The 22,889-nt window shown below is 32.7% G+C and overlaps 1 protein-coding gene across 4 annotated transcripts in view; it reads left to right on the forward strand.

Moving 5' to 3' along the window:
- SPOPL (speckle type BTB/POZ protein like) overlaps window positions 1-22,638 on the forward strand; it is a 67,927-nt gene extending 45,289 nt beyond the window's left edge. For 3 of the 4 annotated variants that reach the window (XM_087435112.1, XM_087435110.1, XM_087435113.1), the window contains exons 2-11: window positions 1,394-1,530; window positions 1,717-1,838; window positions 2,100-2,251; window positions 4,168-4,295; window positions 9,611-9,788; window positions 9,868-9,923; window positions 11,398-11,520; window positions 14,657-14,799; window positions 14,889-14,942; window positions 18,043-22,638. In XM_087435112.1, the coding sequence (XP_087291238.1) occupies window positions 1,453-1,530; window positions 1,717-1,838; window positions 2,100-2,251; window positions 4,168-4,295; window positions 9,611-9,788; window positions 9,868-9,923; window positions 11,398-11,520; window positions 14,657-14,799; window positions 14,889-14,942; window positions 18,043-18,187 (1,179 nt within the window). In that variant the 5' untranslated portion in view covers window positions 1,394-1,452 and the 3' untranslated portion in view covers window positions 18,188-22,638. The remainder of the gene's footprint in view (window positions 1-1,393; window positions 1,531-1,716; window positions 1,839-2,099; window positions 2,252-4,167; window positions 4,296-9,610; window positions 9,789-9,867; window positions 9,924-11,397; window positions 11,521-14,656; window positions 14,800-14,888; window positions 14,943-18,042) is intronic. The other variant, XM_087435114.1, reaches the window with a different exon arrangement.
- The last annotated feature ends 251 nt before the right edge of the window (window positions 22,639-22,889 follow it).

Here is a 22,889-nt window from a genome sequence, read left to right on the forward strand (position 1 = left end):
TTTTGATTGGTTATATCTAGTGCAGTTTTTTGTTTTTTTTTTTTTGGTGAGGAAGGTTGGCCCTGAGCTAACAGCTGTTGCCAGTCTTTCTGTTTTTGCTTGAGGAAGACTGTCCCTGAGCTAACTTCTGTGCCAGTCTTCCTCTGTTTTGTATGTGGGATGCCATCACAGCATGGCTTGATAAGCAGTACATAGGTCTGTGCCCGGGATCCGAACCTGCAAACCCCGGGCTGCTGAAGTGGAGCATGCGAACTTAACCACTACGCCACCAGGCCAGCCCCCTCTAGTGCAGTTGTTAATGTCCTTCTTCATTTATAGTTTTAAATTTTTTTATACCTTTTTTAGATCTTTTTGTTTCTATGTTATCTTTCAGGTGGCTTTCTTCAGTCTTTGTTTTCTCGTTTCATACTATTGTTTCATTGGGTATAGACACAGAGCAAATATTTTCTTCTGTATTTGAGATGAAATCCTTCCCTTTTTTTTCCTGGTAGTTTCTTTTTATAGGATTCTTGTGGTTTTCTTCCCTCATTAATTATTCTTGAATGAAAAGAGGGTTCTCTAGACTTAAGTCCCCATGTTGGAATGTAATCGTGAAACACCCCCACACACACCCCTGCAAAGTACATTGCTTATGTAGCTCTTCTGGATTTTGCCTCTTTCTGTTATAGACTTGACAAGTTGCAAAGCATCATCAGCTAGTAACTAATGTCCTGACCAGGTTATGAGAATTCATTATGCGACCAAAGTACAAGAACAGCTGACTGGGAGGAAATTTTATGATATGGTACATATGATCTGGTAGGAGCATTCTGATAGGGGCAAAGTCTTATCAGGAACCTGTTTGTCTGAGATAGCGGTAGACTTCTGTGGAAATCTGTATAATTGTTCTTGTACAGTATGGTCTGTTAGGTCCCATTCTGTGTTTTAATTGGTCAAAACTTTGGAGTCTGATAGATGAATGCTAATATTTATAGTTTCCAGAGCTGTTAAAACTTCAGCCCTTTTGATTTTCGTCAATATGTCAATGAAAAGATGAAGGAAAGTGAATTAGATATTAATTGTTGTTAGTTTTCATGTTATTTTGTGATTTTATGTTTATGATCTTACTATTAAGCTATATGTTAATTTTTGATTTATGATATTTTGAGAAGTATGCTTTTATATAATAATGTCTTATCTGTAAGTAGTAAGTTGGTTTAGATTTCAAGTGTTATATGTATGTCACGAAGACCTATGACTTCATTTCTTAAAAATTATTAGATAATGAAATCCTCACATTTCCTCATAATCTAATTTGGGAAAGTAATTGTTTTATGACTGTTAAAATACTTCTTCCCTCTTGATTCAGTCAGGTAAACTTTTTGATAAGTAAATGAAACTTCTCTTTTTGTAGTAAAGTACTCAGCTGTGTGGGATATTGCATAAATCTTGGAAGACTGTGATAAAGTGGCAATGTCTCGAGAACCCACCCCACCTCTCCCTGGAGATATGTCTACTGGTCCTATAGCAGAAAGCTGGTGTTATACACAGGTACATGCTGTTAAAAGTGCCTTGCTTTTTGTCAGTTACAAATTTTATAGTATTTTGAGAATATTGTGAAGCACTTTGGCATAGTTGTTAGAAGTGTCAGAAGAGTGGGTCATAGGATGTTGAACATGTGGCAAGTTAAAAGCATAAAAGTCATCATTATAAAAAGTGGTTTTCTGAATCTCTTAGGTTAAAGTAGTAAAATTTTCCTACATGTGGACGATTAATAACTTCAGTTTTTGTCGAGAGGAAATGGGTGAAGTGTTAAAAAGTTCAACATTCTCATCTAGCCCCAGTGACAAAATGAAATGGTAAGACTTTTGTTTGTTTTGGATTTTTGTTTTTGATGTAATCATGGCTACTTTATGGTTTTGTTGTTGTTTCTGAATGGATATTAGTCTACTTTTATATTAGATTTGTAGTAAGTTCCTAATAATATAGAGAATTGTAAAGAACTGTGGGATATTGACAGGAGTGCTGTTCGTGATATTATTTAACAAATGATTTCAGTATTGCCTCTCAAATGTTCAAAGTATTATATTCCTCCATGTGAGCCTATTGTTTTATTTTAGGTGCCTGAGGGTAAATCCAAAGGGATTAGATGATGAAAGTAAAGACTACTTGTCCTTATATTTGCTTTTAGTCAGCTGCCCAAAAAGTGAAGTTCGAGCAAAATTCAAATTTTCCCTTCTGAACGCTAAAAGGGAAGAGACAAAAGCAATGGGTAAGTGATTTGCAAACTGAGTGAGGAAGTCTCTGTGTGACTACATACTGTGACTTCTGCACTTTGACCGAGAAAAACTTAGGAGATTTTCTTCCGCTATAACCTGCTTAACCTAAAACATTTAATTTGGCCGTTATTTAATTGTAATGGCAGTGTAGAGTTATAGTTGTTGTACTTAGACTTCGTAAGACATATAAAATTAGTTAAAAATAATATTAAAATTTGTTTTTCACCTAAACTTTGTCCTAAAATGACATTCTCTTGTTGCTTGGAAAAATAGTTGCTGTTAGGGCAAAGTGCCTGGTTCGATGCCTGGCATATATAATAGGTGTTCAGGAAATATTTCTCTTCTCCCTTGCCGTTTTTGCCAGATAATAAAATCTGAAGAACAATGTGAAAGGAGATTGAATGTCCTGATATTTTGTCACTATAATTTTTTTGAGCAGTGGACTGAACACTGACTGAGAGGAAATCAGTTTTCCTTAGTCTCAGGACCAAGTAAATTCAGTTCAGGCTTCACATAATATAGCCAGCTAAAACCTGTAGCCTAAAGCTTCATAGTAGAAGAATATTATAGGAAATGTACAATATGCATAGTAGGAAAATAATGTCATGAACTGCCACATTAAATTTTAAGTGATTTCTAGAAGTGAATCACAAAACCGAGTAATGTCATTACAATAAAAAACTCCTACAAATACATATTTTTAAATACTATTTTTTATTACCAAAATAATACATAGTTTCACGTGTATTTTCACGTTGTCTGACATTTAAGATAGTGGAGGGTCTAGTCAGTCCAGGCTACTCTACCACAGTACAACAGCCTGGGTGGCTTATAAACAAGACATTTATTTCTCACAGATCTGGAGGCTGGGAAGTCCAAGATCAGAGTGCCAGTATGGTCAGATTCTGCCGACTTCTCACTGTCTTCACATGGTGGAAAAGGCTAAGGAGTTTTGTGGGTTCTCTTTTATAAGAGCGCTAATCCCATTTATGAGGCCTTCACCCTGATGACCTCATCTAATCCCAATTATTGACCTTTTAATAACCATTGCATTGCGGGGTAGGGTTTCAACATAAGAATTTAAGGGGATTCAAACATTCAGTCCATAACGTGGAATATTTCAATTAGATTTATTACAGGTTTTCCACCTCTAATTAATTCTTTGTGTAACAGATAGTGAATACTTCTGTAAAGGATCTTGTTTATTTCATAGTACGCAGTTGTTGTATAGTATATTAGGCATTTGAAACATTTACTTCAGGCATTTGTTAAATCTTTTACAAATTACACTAAAATTGTCTTTTGGACATTTATGAAAGTTATTTTTAGGGGTGAGGGGGTTATGTCTGAAAACTTAGGAACGATAAGGGACTTGATGTAGTTTTTTCACCAGTTAATGGATTTTTCTCTAGTTCGGTAAAACTTAAATCAGTGGGATGGATGTCCTAAGAAAGCTTAAAGGATGCCCTGGGGATTTAGAGCATCCATTTTTAAAGGGAGAAGCAGGAAACAAGAGGTATGTTTCTAACTGGGTTCTGCTATTAGATGATAAGTAGTATGCCTATGCCAGTTTGTTTTGATTCTACTTCAGTATTAAAGGGCCTAGATTGTTAGAAAAATCTCCTCCTTCTTCACAAGATTTGATCTGGCTTTTTTTCTTGGAGATCCAGAAATCTGAAAGTGAGCTCATTGGTGATGGCCAAAATTTGTGTAATGCTGTGGAATGATCTTGTTGTGCCTGACGTAACTCTTATGACATTTTATTTATGAACACACTTATCTATAAGTTTTATGATGGATATGTATTGGTCAACTCCTGTTTTTGCACACTCATTTAACTGTGTTATCATTAACAAAAATGTTTCTTGGATACTTGTTTTATTTAAACTTCTGTTCTGTTTTTCACCAGAAAGCCAAAGAGCATATCGATTTGTACAAGGGAAAGACTGGGGTTTTAAAAAATTCATTCGAAGGGATTTTTTGCTTGATGAAGCTAATGGTCTTTTACCAGATGACAAGCTTACATTATTTTGTGAGGTGGGTATGTTTTTTACTTCAAGGAACTCTGTGGTTATATTTATTAATGAAGCAAAAATATAAACTAGAACAATATTTAGCATACTTTTAAAATTAAGTAATTTGTATAGTTGATGAGGTTTTATTTCTAAATATTTTACCAGTAAAAGCTGACTAGATTGTCTTAGAAATCAATATAGTAGCGCAGTCTGAAAAAATTCTGTCATATTCCTAGCTATACTACCACAGTGGTAGCTATACTACCACTAAATACTTCTTCCTCTTAGGAAGATTATGATTGTGTATATATTTGTATGAAAATTTCTAACTATCTTCTTCATTTTGATTAATTTTGACGTAAATGGTAAATACTTGTTGTCGTATTTGGATTGATCATATTAAACATTATTAGTAGTTTATCAGTTTGAATCCATACTTGAATGGTAGTAAAAGTGCCTAAAAAAGATTGGAAGTTTTTTGTTCATTCAAGCAGTTGGGATCATTTAATCAAATAGATGTTAGCATTATAAACTATAGCATCTCATATTTTTAAGATATGCCCACGTCTGTTGACAAACTTATGAGGTATATTTATATGCATAAAATGTCAGATTTTGAAAGTTTGCCAGCATTGCCCCTGCCAATAATTTACACATGATTTGTCTTAATTTGAGGTTTGGATTTGCTTCTCTCATTGTTATTATTACATAGTTTTATCTATATAAATTGTTCTGATTTGTCTTTGGAGTGAATTCAAGGATTATAGAGTTTATAGAGAATATACATCAGTAACATAGTTTTATCAAAATGTTTAAGGTAGTTGATAATTTTCATAGGAAAGCCAGTTGAAAAGGTTATGATCAAGTAAACTCACTGTTAAATATATTTCAGTAGGTTATTATGGACAGATGAGTATCTTGGAAGTGTGATAACTTCCTTAACTGCTACTAAATTAGCTTTAATCTCTTTATAGAAAATGTGTAAAATTTCTTGGCAAGATTACAAACTAATTGTATGACATTATGCTGTGTCAGAAGAGTAATTGAAATATGGCCCCAGAGACTACATAGTGCAAATATAGTGCATCTTATTTTCACTTAGACAAGTTAAATGAACTGTACAATGAATTTGTTATGAATACAGTTATTTGGTTGATAAAGCACATAACACAAGTGTCTTGAGCAGAGCTTACCATTAAATAATATGGAAAAAAAATGCTAAAGCATTTGTTGCCAATAGACAGATCTTCTAAGTAGTATTATAAATAAATATAGGTTATGTTATTTAAAAATTTTAGCATCCTTAATGTAGAATCTTCCAGAATTTTAGCATTTATCTTAAATTTCAGCATGTTAACTTTTTAAAATAATGTAATCTTAGAATTTAAAGGACCTTAAAGGCTATGTAATCCAGTTTAAAAAAAGAAAACCTACAGCTAAAAGTCTTTTTGTGAATAAACTTTTTAAGAAAATATTTTTTTAGAATTGAAATATTATTTACAAATGTTTTCCTAAGCATATTATACTGGAACCTAGACAACCAAGGAATTCAGAATGAAGGCTGAAATTAAGATCTTTTTTCAGTACATACTTTTAAAGTATACTTTTTATCTACATGCTAGATTATACACGCTAGTGACCTCCTAAAAAGAGAACCCACTGTGACATACATTTTAAGTAGGCATTGAGCACATTCAGTTTGGGATACTGTAGTATGTACCTTTTTACTGATGTAGATATTTATACTCTGAGCACTGTTTTTAGCATAGGCAGACAAAAAGTACTGTGAACAAACATTCCTCATTCCCTCCACCGTTTCTTCCATACCTCTCATTGATGCCCTTCCTTCTACAGCATCTCCAGCACTGCTTGCAGAAGAGGAGGAAGCATTGCACTGCCCTACCTAAAGAACTGCCTCCTCCCCCTCCCCTGCAAGTGGTGCTGTAGACAGGTAAGGCAGTTTGGTGCTACCCTTTTTGTGCAAGACATAAATTAATCTTGCAAGTTCCATACTATGAATCAAGTGGCCAGAGGTAGAGATTTCTACCGGTATAAATAGCTCTGCCCCTTCTCTCTCAAAATAATGCTGAAGATAGGAGTTGAGGAATAAGGAGGAAAAATAGAAAATTGGTTAGATTAATTCATCTTCTGAAATCCAACAGATTTTGAATAATCTCTGTCTGTAGACCCCTGCCACTGCATGATACACAAAAGCATATATATGTACAGATAGAATATATAATGAGTTTTTCATAAAATTAAATTAATTTAGAACATACCTTTTTCCCCTTCCTATTTTTCTGTCACTAGATATCCTTTCTGTTTTAAAATACTTGTGATAATGTATGGAAGTGGGTTTTATTCTCTAAAAAGCCGTTTCATGGCATAACGAAAAGTTGACAACCCTATTTCTATCACCCAAATTTTAAGAAAGGATACCTATCTGTGAAAGTCAAAAAGTCTAAGACGCACTATTCTAGAAGATGATGTGAAATTGGACTATTAAAAGTTTCTCCCTTTGGAGCCAGTGTGAGGGATGGTTAGGGAGTTGATAGAGTGGCAAAATTTGTAGTACCTTTGTAAATTCCGAGCTTTCAGAATTGAATGGAGAACTGAGATTTTTAAAAATTAGAGCCAGTAGTCACCTTAATTCCACATTAGAGGAGACCCAGATTTCCAGGGTAGTCATAGTTGATTAGAACCTGCACATGTGCATCTTTAGCCTAAATTATATTCTCAGAGTTGAGCCAGAAGCAATTTGAAAAAGAGCTGTCCAGTGAGTTTGAGGTTTTGCTTTGCAGCATTTATCAATTTTGAGTATTGTGAATTTGCACTTTTACTTTGAAAGGACAACAATGTAACCTCAGGAAAGAATCTCAGCCTTTTTTCTGGATTTTTTACTCTAGGTTCCATTCAGTAAGAATGTTCATTACCTGTATTTGAATATGTATTAGAAAAAACCTAAAATTTTACCAATTCCTTAATTATAAGTATCAAGAAAAGAGTCATCAGAGTTCATTGCATATAAGTTTTTAGTTAGATCATTAATTTCTGCTCTATAGGTAGTCTCTTGAATACTCTTTGGAGTATGAAATGTTAATTATGTCTTAGTTAAAATTTGTGGTTGCTATGATAATACTATGTAGATGTGTATGTCAATAATATAAATTCTTCTGAATTATGATTACATATACAAAATAGAACTATAACATCATCAGTATCTATGCCTGATAATAGTGGCTTTATTTTTGATCCTTTTATTTCTTCTATCACCTGATTTTTGTCAAATTTTTACATTAAATATATTATTTTGAGTTAGGATAATAGACAATAAATAGAATTTAAGAATTTCTTTCCTAAATCAAATATATCATGTTTTTATAACTCCACTGCTTACGTTATACAAGTAATTGAACTAATCCACTTCCTGCTGGCTAGAAATTTCAAGAGCAATGCTGGATATGAACAAATAAATACTATGTGATAAAAAACTGATCCCTAACTAAACCCGGAATATTAACACCAACATTTTTGGTTTATGTATCATTAAGTTCTAGTGGTGTAATAAGGCGATCAGGTAAGGATTAGTGAAACTTTTTTTCTGTTTTACAGTTATTAACATTTTAGAAACAATTTGAATAGTTAAAAACTTATAGGAGAACCTTTATTGGTGGATTTATTTATGTACACAATATCTTGGCTCCTATATTTAGAAAAACATCTGACAAGATTGTTGTAATAAATCCTTTCTGAACCATAATTACATTAAAGTAATACTAATAATTCTAAAAAATATCCAAAGACATATTATGTAGTACAAAGAATGCTAAAAAAAGAGGAATCGGGGATAAAGGTCTAGTCTTCCCGTGATACTAGCCATGTGATTCAGGACACTTTAGTTACCTTCTCTTGATCTCATTTTGAAATCTTTTTATAAAATAAGGTGATTGGATTAGGTGATTTCTATGACACATATGATTCCAAAAGGTTAATAATGCAGGTTTGAAAAATAAAGTGGTTAATAAAAATATTCTCAGAAAGTAAAGTTTTTCTTTAGAAATATCCATTCGCGTGAGATACATGTTTATACATCTGGGTGAATGAGGACTTCTGAGATTTAATATTCTCCAAATATTTTATACTGAAGCATTATTATGCTTTCTGTGTTAGCATGTTAGTAGTTCAGTCCAGTTTATCCATTTCTAATTTACATTTTCTACAGTTTACTGTATTTATACTTCTCCTTATTTATACCTACTTTTATTTAATTAAAGCCTTATGAAATATGTTTTCAAATGAACACAGTTATCTGTTGCTGCATAATGAATGACCACAAAACTTAGCTTAAAACGGTAGATAACTAATATAGCACTTTTTGTAAAAAATCGTTTATTCTGAAACATTTGCTTTACCAGTTGAGGTAATATTTTCTTCAACTTATTAAACGTAATGTGAAAGTTCTGATAATATTAGAATACCTTTTCTTCAAAGTGGTGTGTAAGAATTTTAGTCAATAGTGTTTTAGGATTTCTCAGTATATAATTATCTTTAATGAGAGATAATTTAATCCATATTATAGTTGAATATATAAAAACAATGTAATTATATCAACTTTTATTTATTGATTATTTCATAGGCAAATAAAAGGTCTGCAAATTGAACTAAATTCTATTTGTATTCTTACTGTTAATTTTTTTGTAAAAGATTTCCATGAACTTTACAGTTGCTTTTGTGAGAATTCTTGTACTTTAAAATTTAAATCAATATAACTAGATATTTAAATCAATTTTACTAGAGTTGAAACGTGTAGGAACAACACTTAAAATACCTCTCAAATTGTATATCATAGACTGTAGTTTTATAACCTTTTTTAATAATATAAAAGGTTATTATAAGTATGGTGCTATGTTTATTGTATGTATAATAAACTTCAAGTGTTGATAGGTCTGTAGTGTGAGAAAATAAAAATTAAAGAAATTTCTTCCTCCACCTCACAAAAATGTCTTCTCCTTATTTGCTTTTGACAATATCATATTAAGACTTTTTTCTTGTTGAGAAACAGTTTTTGTAATTACTTTAATAAACAAGCATTCCATCCAATTGATAAGCCCTTTATTTACATAAAATGTCACTTGAAAATATCTAGTTTGTTTCAAATTTTTTTCTATATTATTTTTCCCCTTTTAATAGAATCCTTAAATTCAATTCCCAGATATTAGCATTTTTGATCAGGAGTACATTAAATTATTTTATTGATAAGAAATTTGAGTATCGACTTAGTAACTAATTGTTGATATTAACTTGTAAAATTGTTTTTTTGCTGTCCGTTTTTTTTAGGTGAGTGTGGTCCAAGATTCAGTAAATATATCAGGACATACTAATACAAATACTTTGAAGGTGCCTGAATGTCGACTAGCAGAAGATTTAGGTAATCTCTGGGAAAACACACGATTTACAGATTGCAGTTTTTTTGTGAGAGGACAAGAATTTAAAGCGCATAAATCTGTACTTGCAGGTACTTTCTACTTTTGGTAATATAGTACATTTCTTTCATAAATTTGTGCATTAAATAATGATGCTTAATCTTGTTACAGCTCGATCCCCAGTTTTTAATGCAATGTTTGAACATGAAATGGAAGAAAGCAAAAAGGTAAACATGGTTTAAAGACTAATATTTAATTTGTACAAATGTAGAATACTGGAATGTATATTTCAAAAATAATGGTGCATGTTCTCGTTGTTAATACGTGATTTCAGAAAGAAATAGAAAGATGGGAAAAAATGTGTTCTATAATAGAACAATAGATGTAGCCTAATGTGGGTGAATGTTCCAAATAACAGCTATTTTTATGTCCATCTGGTGGTAAAAGAAATGGGTAGTTGTTATCCAAAAGGGTGGTTTTCCAAAAGAACTATTGTGATCTATAGCTATTTGAGAGTTTTCTGATTAAGAAGTATATTCCTTCTTTCTAGACTTTATGAGTTGATTTTGGAATTTGTTTTCTAGAACAAAAATAATGCCTACATTGTTTTTACCGCTAAAATAAGAGGATATTTGTTAGATTTAACAAAAATGATATAAATTACTTCAGTATTCTTATACATTAACTGTAATCAAGATATTACCTATTTGATTATCCCAGATGTTTCTCTTCAAGCTATTATTTTGAAATGTCAGATGAAAGATCAAAGGTTGATTCTTTGTTGGTTGCATTACATGTGAGCCTTAGTGCTCCCACTGGACAACTCCAGAGTGTATGTGGCTCAGCTTTATTCTTCCTGCAGAACAAGAGGCTGCCACAAAATAACTGTTTTCTTTCCATTGAATGTTGGTCTAGGCAGGTCCTTTGTTTAGCCTTCTGATCACTTCCAAGTAAGTGGATCAGTGTTTAGCCTTCTGATCACTTCCAAGTAAGTGGACCAATAAGTGGATTCAGTGATGTCAAATGTTATTGTCAGCAAAGGGTCAGAAATGTTTGATGTTGTTTAGTGTTAGATATTTAGCTTCATTGATCCCAGGAGAGAAACGAAATACAAAGATATGGGAGTAAAAAGGAGCTAGTCCTTTCTGGACTTGAGTATGTCTCAAGCAAAGAGGTGAGGTGCCAGTAATATTACATGCCATTTTTGCAAAAGGGAGAGTTCTAAATTAGTGGGCTCTGGAATTATCTCAAATACCTGACCCTACTTGTGCTTAAAGCTGGGAATAGAACCATTGGTTATAGGGTCTTAGGCATTATATTATGACCTAGGAATTTCAACAAAGAAAAAGTTAATAGCCATCTTCCCCTAAGATAGAGGTCAGAAACTGAACACGGATATATTTTGTTCAGCCTACAGTTTTTTGTTTGTTTGTTTTTGTTTTACTCTTTTTAATTGAGAATTGGGCTTTATATTCCTACATGGTAGTGTTTGGCTGGGTATATACTTCTCCTCTTAGACCTGCTTGCTTAGCTTACTGAAGATTTACTTAGCTCAACTTTAAAATAGACTTAACATATATTCAAGTTGAACAATATTGAATACAGATTTGGGCCTTTTAAATTACTGTCAAAGTTTCGCTTTATTTGTCTGTGTGTGTATGTTTTTTAAGTATAACTTTTTTGTGTTGTTTTCGATATCAGAATCGAGTGGAAATAAATGATGTAGACCCTGAGGTTTTTAAAGAAATGATGAGATTCATTTACACAGGGAAAGCGCCAAACCTTGACAAAATGGCTGACAACTTGTTGGCAGCTGCAGACAAAGTAAGTAATTAGGTCTTGAGGAGCTGAAAAATGTCCTCAAGTTTGATGTAGCTAGAAAGCCATCATCAAATGAAAACCCCAAATAACTTGAAATATTGAATTAATTTATACTATTTGTAGATGGCTTTTGAGAGTATTATGAAATAACATACAGTGGGATAATATGGAAATGAGTTTTTTTTAGGTCAATAAAACATAAAAATATGTTCGGCCATATATGGAAAGAAGTGAATTTTTCATGGGAGATTAAACTGTAAACTCATTAGTTTTGAGTGTATCTTTACTCTGTTTTATAAGAACACGCACACAATAGCATATGTAATTTATTGAAATTTTCAGATAATCTTAGTCTTAAGTGCAGTGTATAACCTTTGTTTAAGAAAGGAGAAAATATTGGTTATTTTGTGTAATTTAATTTTCTCTTCATAAATTTATTTTTAATATGATAGCAGAGAAAGGGAAAAAACAATGTTAATTTTGTAATGATGATTTCTTAAAAATAGAGGGACAGTGCAAAAATACCAGAAAAATCTCGAAGCCAGTAGTTCTCAATCCTGAAAGCGCGTTAGGAACTTTCTCCGAAAGTATTGATGTCCATGCCACTTCCATCCATGTATATGTATGCATGTGTGTGTACATGCATATATATAGTGATATTATACTTGTTTTGCAAAATGTTACCATTGGGGGAAACTGGGCCAAGTGTATATGGATGGAATCTATTATTTTTAACTGCACGTAAATCTATAACTATCTCAATAAAAATTTAAAAAATACCATTCACAGGGCCAGCCCAGTGGCATAGTGATTAAGTTCGTGTGTTCCACTTCAGCGGCCTGGAGTTCGCAGGTTCAGATCCTGGGTGTGGACCTACACACTGCTCATCAAACCATGCTGTGGCGGCCTCCCACATATAAAATAGAGGAAGACTGGCACAGATGTTAGCTCAGTGATAATCTTCCTCACGCAAAAAGAGGAAGATTGGCAACAGATGTTAGCTCGGGGCCAGTCTTCCTCACCAAGAAAAAAAAAAAAACCGTTCACAATAGCATCAGAAATATTAAATGCATAGGCATAAATCTGACCAAAGATGTTCGAGACATGTATACTGAAAATTACAGTATATTGCTAAGTGAAATTCAGGTAGACCTAAATAAATAGATAAATCTTGTTCATGGACTGGAAGTTTCAATATTGTTAAAATTTCGATTCTCCTTAATTGATTAGTAGAACCAAATGTCCCTAGTAGGATTTTTTTTTAATTGAAAAGCTGATTTAAAAATTTATATGCAAGTGCAAGGACCTAGAATTGTCAAATAACTTTGAGAAAAGAAGATCAAAGTAGAGGACTAACACTTCCTGATAACAAGGCTTATTATAAAGCTTCAGTATTTAAGAGACTGTTATATTGATGACAAGATTGACAAATAATTCATTGAAACAGAATAGAGAGTACAGAAATAGACTGTCACACGTATAGATATCTAATTTTTGATAAAGTGCAAAGACAATTCAGTGGAGAAAGGGATAGTCTTTTCAACAAATGGTGATGGAACAATCAGATACCTGTATGCCCAAGAAAATGAACTTTGATTAAACTTATTTGAAAAAATGAATTTTGTATGTGGATATGAAATTCACACTATATACAAAAAGTAATGCAAAATTGGTTATAAACTTAAAAATCTAAAACTTTTAAAAGAAAATATAGGAGAAAGTGTTCACAATCTTGTGTTAGGCAAAGACTTCTTAGCTATGACACCAAAAACATAATACATAGAAGAAGAAAATTGATAAATTGGACTTCAATGAAATTTAAAACTTCTTTTCTTCAAAAGACACGCTTAGGAGAATAGAAAGGCTAACCACAGACTGGGAGAAAAGATTTGCACAGTATATATCTAATGAACAACTTTTATCCAAAATATATCTGGTAAAGGACTTTTGGATTCAGAGTATATAAAGAACTCTCAAAATTCAATTATAAGAAAACAATGTTATTTCTAAAAATAGAGAAATATTTGAACGACACTTCCTGAAATACTGTCAATCAGGTATATCAAAAGATTCTCAACATCCTTAGTCATTAGGGAAATGTAAATTAACACTATCATCAGATCAGATACTTCTGCACATGTATTATGATAGGTAAGATTACAAAAACCATGCTAAGTAAGCAACACCTCTCATATGCTTTCTACTGCTGTAGTTTGTATTTTTTGGAGTATTCTATAAATGAAATCATACAATTTGTACTTATTTTTGTCTGGCTTCTTCCATTCAGTATAATTATTTTGAGATTCATGCATGTTGTTGCCTGTGTATCAATAGTTCAATGCTTTTTATTGCTGAGTAGTATTCCATTGTATATAGACATACTACAATTTGTTTATCCTTCATCTGTTGGTGAACATTTGGGTGTTTCTAGTTTTTAGCTATTATAAATAAAACTTCTATAAACATTGATATAAAAGTCATAGTATGGGCATATGCTTTCTTTTCTCTTGGGTAAAAACCCAAAAGTAGACTCATTGGATCATATGGCAAATGTAAAACTTTTTAAGAATCTGCAAAATGGTCTTTCAAATTCGTTTGTACCCATCAGCAATGTATGAAAGTCCTAATTATTCCATATCCTTGACCATAGTTGACATGTATGTCAATTATACTTCAGTAAGGCTGCTAAAAGTGTTATAATATAGACACTGATAACTACGAATTTTTTGTGGTTATGAATATGTTTTGTTTAGCTTTATAATTCATTCTTCAAGATTGACTAGTGGCAACATGCAGTGTACTGGCTGGTACACTCTGACAAAATAATAGAGAACAGAAATATACTCATTAATAGTATTGAGTAGTAAGGGTTTTTTTTTTTTTTAAATACTAAAACCCTATTTTTAAAATACACAATATTTTGCACTTACACAAATTGAAATTTCCTAAAGAAAATCAGTCTTTCTTTTGAGTACTATTCATATTTTCTTTATATTAGGTTAAAATAATTTAACGACTTAAAGCACCCTCAGTTCAAAGTATAATGAGCTTTAACTTCACTTTCTAGGTTAAAATATCATGTATTTAAAACTTGGTAGTTTGAGTAAATGTTTAATGGTCATATTTTCCTTTTGGATAGTATGCACTGGAACGGCTGAAGGTCATGTGTGAAGAAGCTTTGTGTAGTAACCTCTCAGTAGAAAACGTTGCTGATACCCTTGTCCTTGCAGATTTGCACAGTGCAGAACAGTTGAAAGCACAAGCCATAGACTTTATTAATAGGTAAGCTGTGCTTGTATGTCATTGGGCATGACACCTTCAACATTTTTTCACCGGACTTTTTTTTAAGTGTGTTTAAATCTTCAATGCAGGTGCAGTGTACTTCGACAGCTTGGGTGTAAAGATGGGAAAAACTGGAACAGCAAGTAAGATGACATCAGTTTCTGACTTAAAGTTGATCTGCATATATGAAATTAAGTGTTTGCATAGCCTTTTGTTCATCTATAATAAGTATGAATCCAGATATTAGTTATATGAAGCAAACTGCTGGTTATTATTAAAATAATAATAATCTGACTACTACTTAGTGGATTCTTAAGGCTATGCTCCCCTGTAGATCAGCTTCTAGTGTGAACTGGGATGGATACTCTAATTTTTTAAGCACATATCCTCACATAGTGTATAGCTGAGTCCAGGTATTTCAGTGGCTACTAGAGATCCTTTCCCTGACCCTTCAGAAAGCATTTCTAAAAATGTGGGAAATATTCTTTTTGTCCTCTGAGGAATGTACCCTCTCGAGATTTGCCTAGAGAGTTTTTACAGTTGAATGCTAACTCACTGCTTCTTAGGTTAGCCAAGTACCTTGCATCAAATGCTGTATTATGCTAGCTGCCTAATATTCCAAAAATGGTAGCAATTTGATCTTCCTTTTCCCTGGTAAAACTATAAGGGGTGGGGTAGTTAGTACATCTTCTAAGCTTAGACCTTCTGAATATAAACTATGAGAACTTAACTATTCCCTTTTTTTCCCTCTCTCTTTTAAAGTGAGTTTTCTACTCTTTGTAATTACTCAAAATGTAAAAGGGTAAAGAGTCGATAAGTTGAAGAATTTGCATGTGCTTTTGATTAGTTTTTACCTGTAAACTCTTAATTTCCATTTTCATAAATTCTCAAAAGTTGATATAAAAAAGTAAAAAAAAGCCAGTGTTAGAGACAATAAAATGAATGTTTGTTGACTTAAATATTTCCCATTACTTTCATGTGTTTTGATATATATGAAGTTGGTTAACTGTGAATTCCTATCAGTTGGTAAATTCTGTTTTCTGAAAGTAAAACTTAGTGATGACTTTTACATTATTGGTTGTTCTTTATATTGGTCAGTGTGTGATAATACATTATTATGGTATGTGATCCTAGAAAAAAATCAATTTGAATTTAAAATACAATGTATTAGCAGCAAATGACAATGTTGTCATCCTTTATACTTAGCCACTCTCAAGCTCTAGTTTTATTCTGTTAGGAAAATATTCTACATTGTATAACTTTTTCAGTGTCAAAAAATATCAGTTTATTTTATTTCCCCTGGAGAAGCTGTTGTATATACATACCTTCAATAGATATATGTTGAATTAAATAAATGAAAATGCCCAGTATATTAAGAGGTATCTATGTGATTCTAAATAACTAGTTGAAATTACAAACATAATGACACACTCGTAATTTGATATCAGGCAAATTAAAAAAATTGTTTTGTTAGCTACTGTTTAGTTCAACAAACATTTACCTAGCATTTGTTGTATCTCAAGCACCACGCTAGGGTGCTGCATATAAAAACAATTATGAGGAAACATCCTTGTTCTTGAGAAATTTATCTAATGAAAGAAACAAATACATGAATATATCATTTCATTGTAATATGGTAAGTAATGTAATACAAGAGGGTATGTGCAGGGCACTTGACAGAGGCTAGAGGTTTGGGGAATGGCTTCCTAAAACGTGAATAGGAATTAGCAGAGCTGAGTCTTAAAACATGAATAGGAATTAGCAGAACTAAGAAAGAAGTGACAGGCATTGCAGACAGGATAGCTTGAATCAAAATATAGAAGCATGAAACAGTAGTTGATCATTCATTTGATAGATATTTATATTTATTATTCAGTAAATACCTAGGACACTGTGCTCAGTACAAAAATATAGTGGCGAATGTGACAGATGTTTCCCTTGCCTTCATGGAGTTTATGGTTTAGAAGGAGATAAATAGGAATTAAACAAGTAGTTGAAATCAAGTGTGATGATAGGTAACATATAGCATACCCATCCAAGCATATAGCAAAGGAACCTGACCTAATCTAGGGGTCAGAGGAAGCCTTTTCGAGTATAGATAAAGACCCTAAGAATTAGTAGGTGAAGAAGAGGGAAGAGGTGAGAACGTTTATCCCAGAAAAAGGGAATCGGGTGTGCAAAGTTTTGGTGACAAGAGAGAAGAATATGGAGTGAGAAAGAGGGTATGAGAAGAAGCTGGAGAAAGCAGAAAGAGATCAGGTCCTGGAAGGCCATGTAAATAACATTAGGGCTGTTAGACGTTATTTGAAGAGTAATAGGCATCCAGTGAAAGGTTTTAACATAGGGTGGGTAGAGCATGATCAGGTTTGCGTTTTTAGCAGTCTGTCTGCATGCAGGGTAGAGAATAGATGTGGGGAGGTTGAGGTGGTGTTGGTAGTTGAGGAGCAATGTTAAATATATAGGTTGACCAGTTGGAAAGTTTTTGGAGTAGTTCAGGTAAGAGATGAAGTATGAAATTAGACTTGATTGGTGACAGTGGGAGTAGAGAGAAATGAAAGGGTATGATATTTTGAAGGGACAATTATAATATTTGGATATTATTTGGATGGTGGATTGGGTACAAGAGGACAAGACAGGAGACAAGGAAGGGTAACTAGATTTGTTGTTTGAGCAGTTAGGTTTTTGCTCTCAGTGAGAGCATGTTGTACATAGTGTTCAATAAGCAGTTCAGTATCAGTATGCAAAATGCCAGAGCATGGACGTGGGAGGTGCAGGGCTAGAGAGAGGAAGTAGGAAACCTTGTTTCTCTTTCTAAAGAACTTGGATACAGGCAATGGGGAACAATAGAAGAGGACATGATATAGTCATATTTATGTTACCTAAGGCAGCACAGAAGCTGGTTTGAGAGAAGCAAGATAGGACACTAGAAGACAAATTAGAAGACTGTTGTAATAGTCCAAATGTGAGATGATGTGGGCCTTAACTAGGGGGTGGGACTGTGGAGACAAGTATCATACACTTCATGAGAGTAGAATTTCCAGAAAAATTTTAGTAGTTTCAGTTGCAACAGAAAATACCAGTAAGGTAAAGATGATATTTTAATGAATTAAAATGGTTTGAATACATAGAGAGGCAAAGTGTTGAAAACATTTTGAAATCTGTAACTTAAAAAAAAAATTGACAATGCAACAATGTGTTTTGGAAAGTACCCTTTAATAAACATCTCTTAATTTTCTTTTTCAGCCAAGCAACGGACATAATGGAAACGTCAGGGTGGAAGTCCATGATTCAGTCTCATCCCCATTTAGTAGCAGAAGCCTTCAGAGCACTAGCATCTGCACAGTGTCCACAGTTTGGCATTCCACGCAAACGGCTAAAACAGTCCTGAAATCTTCCATGAACTGTAGAAAAATGGAATTGACTTTTACTCCTCCAGGTCCAGAAGGATTCTAATATACAAACCATAAGCAAGAGTTGTTTCTGTTGTCTAGTCCACAAACAGAAGCTGAAAAAGCGTATTGCTTGCATTTCAGGTGGATAATTTATGGTTTATTCTTCAGCTTTAAATTAGACTGATTATACTCTAATTCACTTCAAGGCCTTAAATTATCTTCAGTGACTTCTCTTGTTCATATAATACTTTAATTTTTTTATTGTGCCTTGTCATTTTGACCAAGGCTATGCCAGATTGCACTAGCTCCATAATGCAGTAATATTGATAACTGAAGATGATAAGTTTCAAAAGGATCTTCCATTAGTTTGAGAAAAGCAAAATGAATTTTATAGGGTTTGTCGTATGCTATCTCAAAGTTTAAAACTAGGTTCTCCTTAAAAGCACTTGTATTGGAGATTACTGGTAATATTTCCAATCTAAGTTCTGTAAATACAGGAGAACCTTCTTACCTTCAAGGTAAGTTGTGGCAATACACTGCTTCAATTCTAATTTATTTTTCATTTCAGAGGGCAAATATGCAATGAATTGGCCCAAATTTTTAGTAAAATTTGTGATGTTTGTCTATATGTTAACTGTCCAGCAAACTAAGAGAAGCATAACAAACCTTTGCTTGTGTTTCTTTGTGGGTTTATCCAAGTTTACAATGATTGAGAACTGATTGAGGTTAAGGTTTCAATAAGAAAGCATGTTTTGTGCTGAATTAATTTTTTTTAATTTATAGTGACCTACATTTATATGAAGAATTCTGTATATGTTAAAAGTAAGGATGACCAAATGTAAATTAATGAGTGGGCCAATTACGAAAGATATATATGCACTTTTAATGTGTAACTTTTGTATGCTCAGTGGTACATATATTTTTTTGCTTTTGAGGAAATTAATAAGGTATAATTAATTGTGTCTTAACTTTTGAAAGAATTTTTAAAGACAGATGGAGGTAACTGGGATGTTTGTGATAATAGATAAGAAAGATATCCTTGATTATAGTTAAATTGGTTTGAATTTCAGATATTCATTATTGAATTTACTCCTGTTTTATCATACTTTGGAGAAAGCACCTGAACAGCAGACGAATCCTGGACAGTCTACTCTCCTAAAAACAATGAACTGATATTATTTGCAGACCAAAGGAGAGAACCCTTAGAAATATGTCAGACCACACTCTAACCCGTTTTTTCCCCCTAGCTTTCTCTTTTCTCTTTCAGTTACTGTACTAACATTGTGGGTGATATTGAAATTCTGCGTAATGTGAACAGGATAAACTATTTATAAACTGCTTTTCATGGGCCAGTTCTTTATTATAAATGAATTTTTGCTTTAAACACATATGCATGTTCAGTGTTTGATAGCTGTGTTCGCAGTGGAGGTCTGTTCTGGTGCATTGTCCCAGAGAAGTAGGAGTGATCAGTGACAAGTTGCTGCATCTGCTTGCGTGCAACAGTGACAGCATCCTTCTTAGGCAAGACTTATATTTGAGCACAACGAAAAAAATGTGTCACTGGAAAAAAAAATGCAGATACCTATATATTTGCATATATAACTTTAATCTCCCAATTAAAATTTGTATAATTTGTTTAGTTTTTGAATTCAGGACAAAAGGAAAAAAGTGAAGCCTGAGATTTTAAAATAGATTTTATTTTTGTTATCTGTTAGGTACTCACTGAAGCAGTCCTAATATCAAGTGTAATTTATATTTACATTGAACAGACACTGTCAAATAAGCATTTGTTATCCACAACAAACTGGAGTTTGAACAGATCATATTTTCTGACATCTTCGTTTCTTTCTGTGTAGTTTGAGTCTTTGTTGTATTAACTTAAATTTGAAATTGGAAGAATCCCTTGGATTAGAAGAAAGATTCTTACATGTTAATGGACTCCATCCTATGTAAAAGTACTATAGAGATCACAAACTCACTTCCTTAACTTCACCGTAAGATTGAGTTTTTTAAATTTACGATGTACAATTTAAAAAATGCACACACACATGGGTATACATTTTAAGATTTTGCCAGGGTCTTATAAGAAAACAAAAATTCCTTACTCAGGCTGTAGAATTTTATTGTCATACTTCAAAAAAAAGATACTGGTGTATCCATTTATATTAAATGCACACAGGCACATTGTGAATTAATTCACTGCTTGAGTCTACATTTCTAACCATAGTGACTTCAGTAATAACACCATATAATAAACATTTCAGCTTGCCCTTACTTACTTATTTTAGTGTTTATTGCAAATCTTAAGGGTTTTATTTTAAAGAATTCTTCTTTAGGTTGGTAGCACATTTTATACCAAAAAACGTCAAACACTGTGCTGTAAGAATATCCACGTTTGTAGAAATGTTCACTTTTGAGATAATATAATGCCTACCATTATACTAACAGAGTCGTATGGTAGTTGATTTATTTTTTTTATTTATTATGTATGTTTTTGGTATTGTTGGTTCTTGAGGCAATGATAAAAATCTGCTAATGTATTCTGACATGAGTGCTCTAATAGCCTTTTTTTTTTTAACTACATACAGTGTTTTCACTAGGCACAAATTCTGTCTACAGCAGCCTTGCCTTTTGAACCATCAGTCTGCTCCTCTTTCCCCGTTTATCACCTAAACAGCTTTTCCTTAGAAAAGTAGTGACTGGTTTTAAATGTTATATATTATGAAAGTAAGCATTGGAGAACTGTTCTTTAGATTGAGATACAGAAACAATATATTTGTGCCTTTTTCGGTTTTTAATTTTAACCTGTATCGGTATTTGGAGCACAAATATGAAGGTGCCATAATATATGGCTTGCCATTGTTACCTCCTTGAATACTCATGTCATTGTCTTGAAATAGTAATTGAAGAACCTTGCATGTATTACGTGGTCATTTGGGCGTGTGTGTGTGTGAGTGTGTTGTAGACGTACTTATATTTGCTTGACCTTTGTATGACCTATGTATGCTATGACCTTTGTATGTGGTATGTTCAAAAGAGTGAATTTCTGAAAATAGGACTCAGTTAAATGCTGAAAGTTCGGGTTAGTTGAAATATTTCATGTGCTTTATTTTGGGGGACAGTTAATTGACAGAGGAAATTAAAATTCTCAAAAACATCACCAATTTACTGAATGATGAAATGTGAAAACAGTGCCTTTTCAGGACATCAATTTTAAAGTTAAGTTTTAAAATATTAACAAAAATCTCTTAAAAAGTTGTCATGAACATTACTGGCTTATTTTTAAACTAGACCTAAGCTAGAGTTTATATTGCCAAAAGTATAATTACTAATTTATTTACCCATTTAAGTTTTGTGCATAAATTTAAAACCTAAGCAGAATTCTTTATAAAAATGTGGATCATAGATACTACCCAGTGTTACTAAAATAGAACACGAGGGACTTCATAAGTTTTGTTAAAATCCAACTCAACAAGCTTTTCTCATAGCCAAGTATACATGAAGAGGTGAATTCTGAGTTGGACATTCAAGCTCTTTGATGGATAAAATAAAAATATTCAATGTATTCTTGCAAAATAAGGTGAGTGGGTTTTAGTGTTTTCAAATTATAAAGACAGCACTTTCAGCATACGTAAGAGTATTTTGCAAACCTCTTTTATACAGATTATGAGCTCTACTTTATTTAAGTGTCCATGGAATGATGTAAATTTTAGGTCCAGTTGAACAAATATTGAGTGCCTACCATATGCAAGACTTCCTCTTCACTAGTAATGAAATCACCACACCGTGTCTTCTGTTTGCAGTATGTGGATTTTATGGTTGAAAAGGAATTCTTATATTTAAATCTTTTTATGTTGTTCGAGTTTATCATTGTATACTGTAATCCAGTTAATTTTGCCTTCAGTTTTTTTAGAATAAAGATATAACTTAAGTGAGTCCCACTTTTGAAAATAAAATTCTGCTAAAATTATTTAAAAATTAGTTCTGGGGGAAATTGATTTTCAAGATTCAAATGTATAAAGACTTATATTGAATTTTTCAGCCTCATTTTTAATCAGCTGATGTTGATGAGATACATACTTTTTGTATCTTATTGCTGAAAATATTTTTTGCATTTCAGCACGTTGAGTTAAAATAAAGTTGTTACTACTTATTCAGAATTAATTGTTTTATTTTGTGTTTATTTGAAAATGTGAACTCTTTTCTTTCAGATTACTATGATGCTTTGCAAAAGAGCCATGTATTTGATATGGTAACTTTTAAAATTATGTGTAGTAGCTGTCTTTTCTACATAGGGAAGCTAGTATTTTTTGGAACCTTACTAAAGACTTATTCCTTAACTGTGAGATGTTACACATATATTTGCTTTAATATATGCATACTATCAATATTGAGTAAGTTATGCTAATGTCATGTAACTTGAATGTAGCGCTTAAAGATCACCTTTCCCTAGTCGTCCTACTCCTTCTTAATTTCACCTGACATCTTAATCATTTGCTGCTATCAAAAAGAGCAGATTTGGGGCAGTGCATTCCTGGACCAGCTTAGTAACAGTAACACACTTAGTTCTTAAAAATTATGGCCAAACTACCAGTAGAAATGCACAGTGAAAAACTTCCCATATACCCAACACACCCATACACATATACACACATACTTGAATTTCCCTGAAGAATAAAGGAAGGGTTGGAAAACAGA

This window comes from Ceratotherium simum, chromosome 9 (genome assembly GCF_057802395.1).
Source record: "Ceratotherium simum simum isolate JZ-2026a chromosome 9, ASM5780239v1, whole genome shotgun sequence".
Taxonomy (NCBI): Eukaryota; Metazoa; Chordata; class Mammalia; order Perissodactyla; family Rhinocerotidae; genus Ceratotherium; species Ceratotherium simum.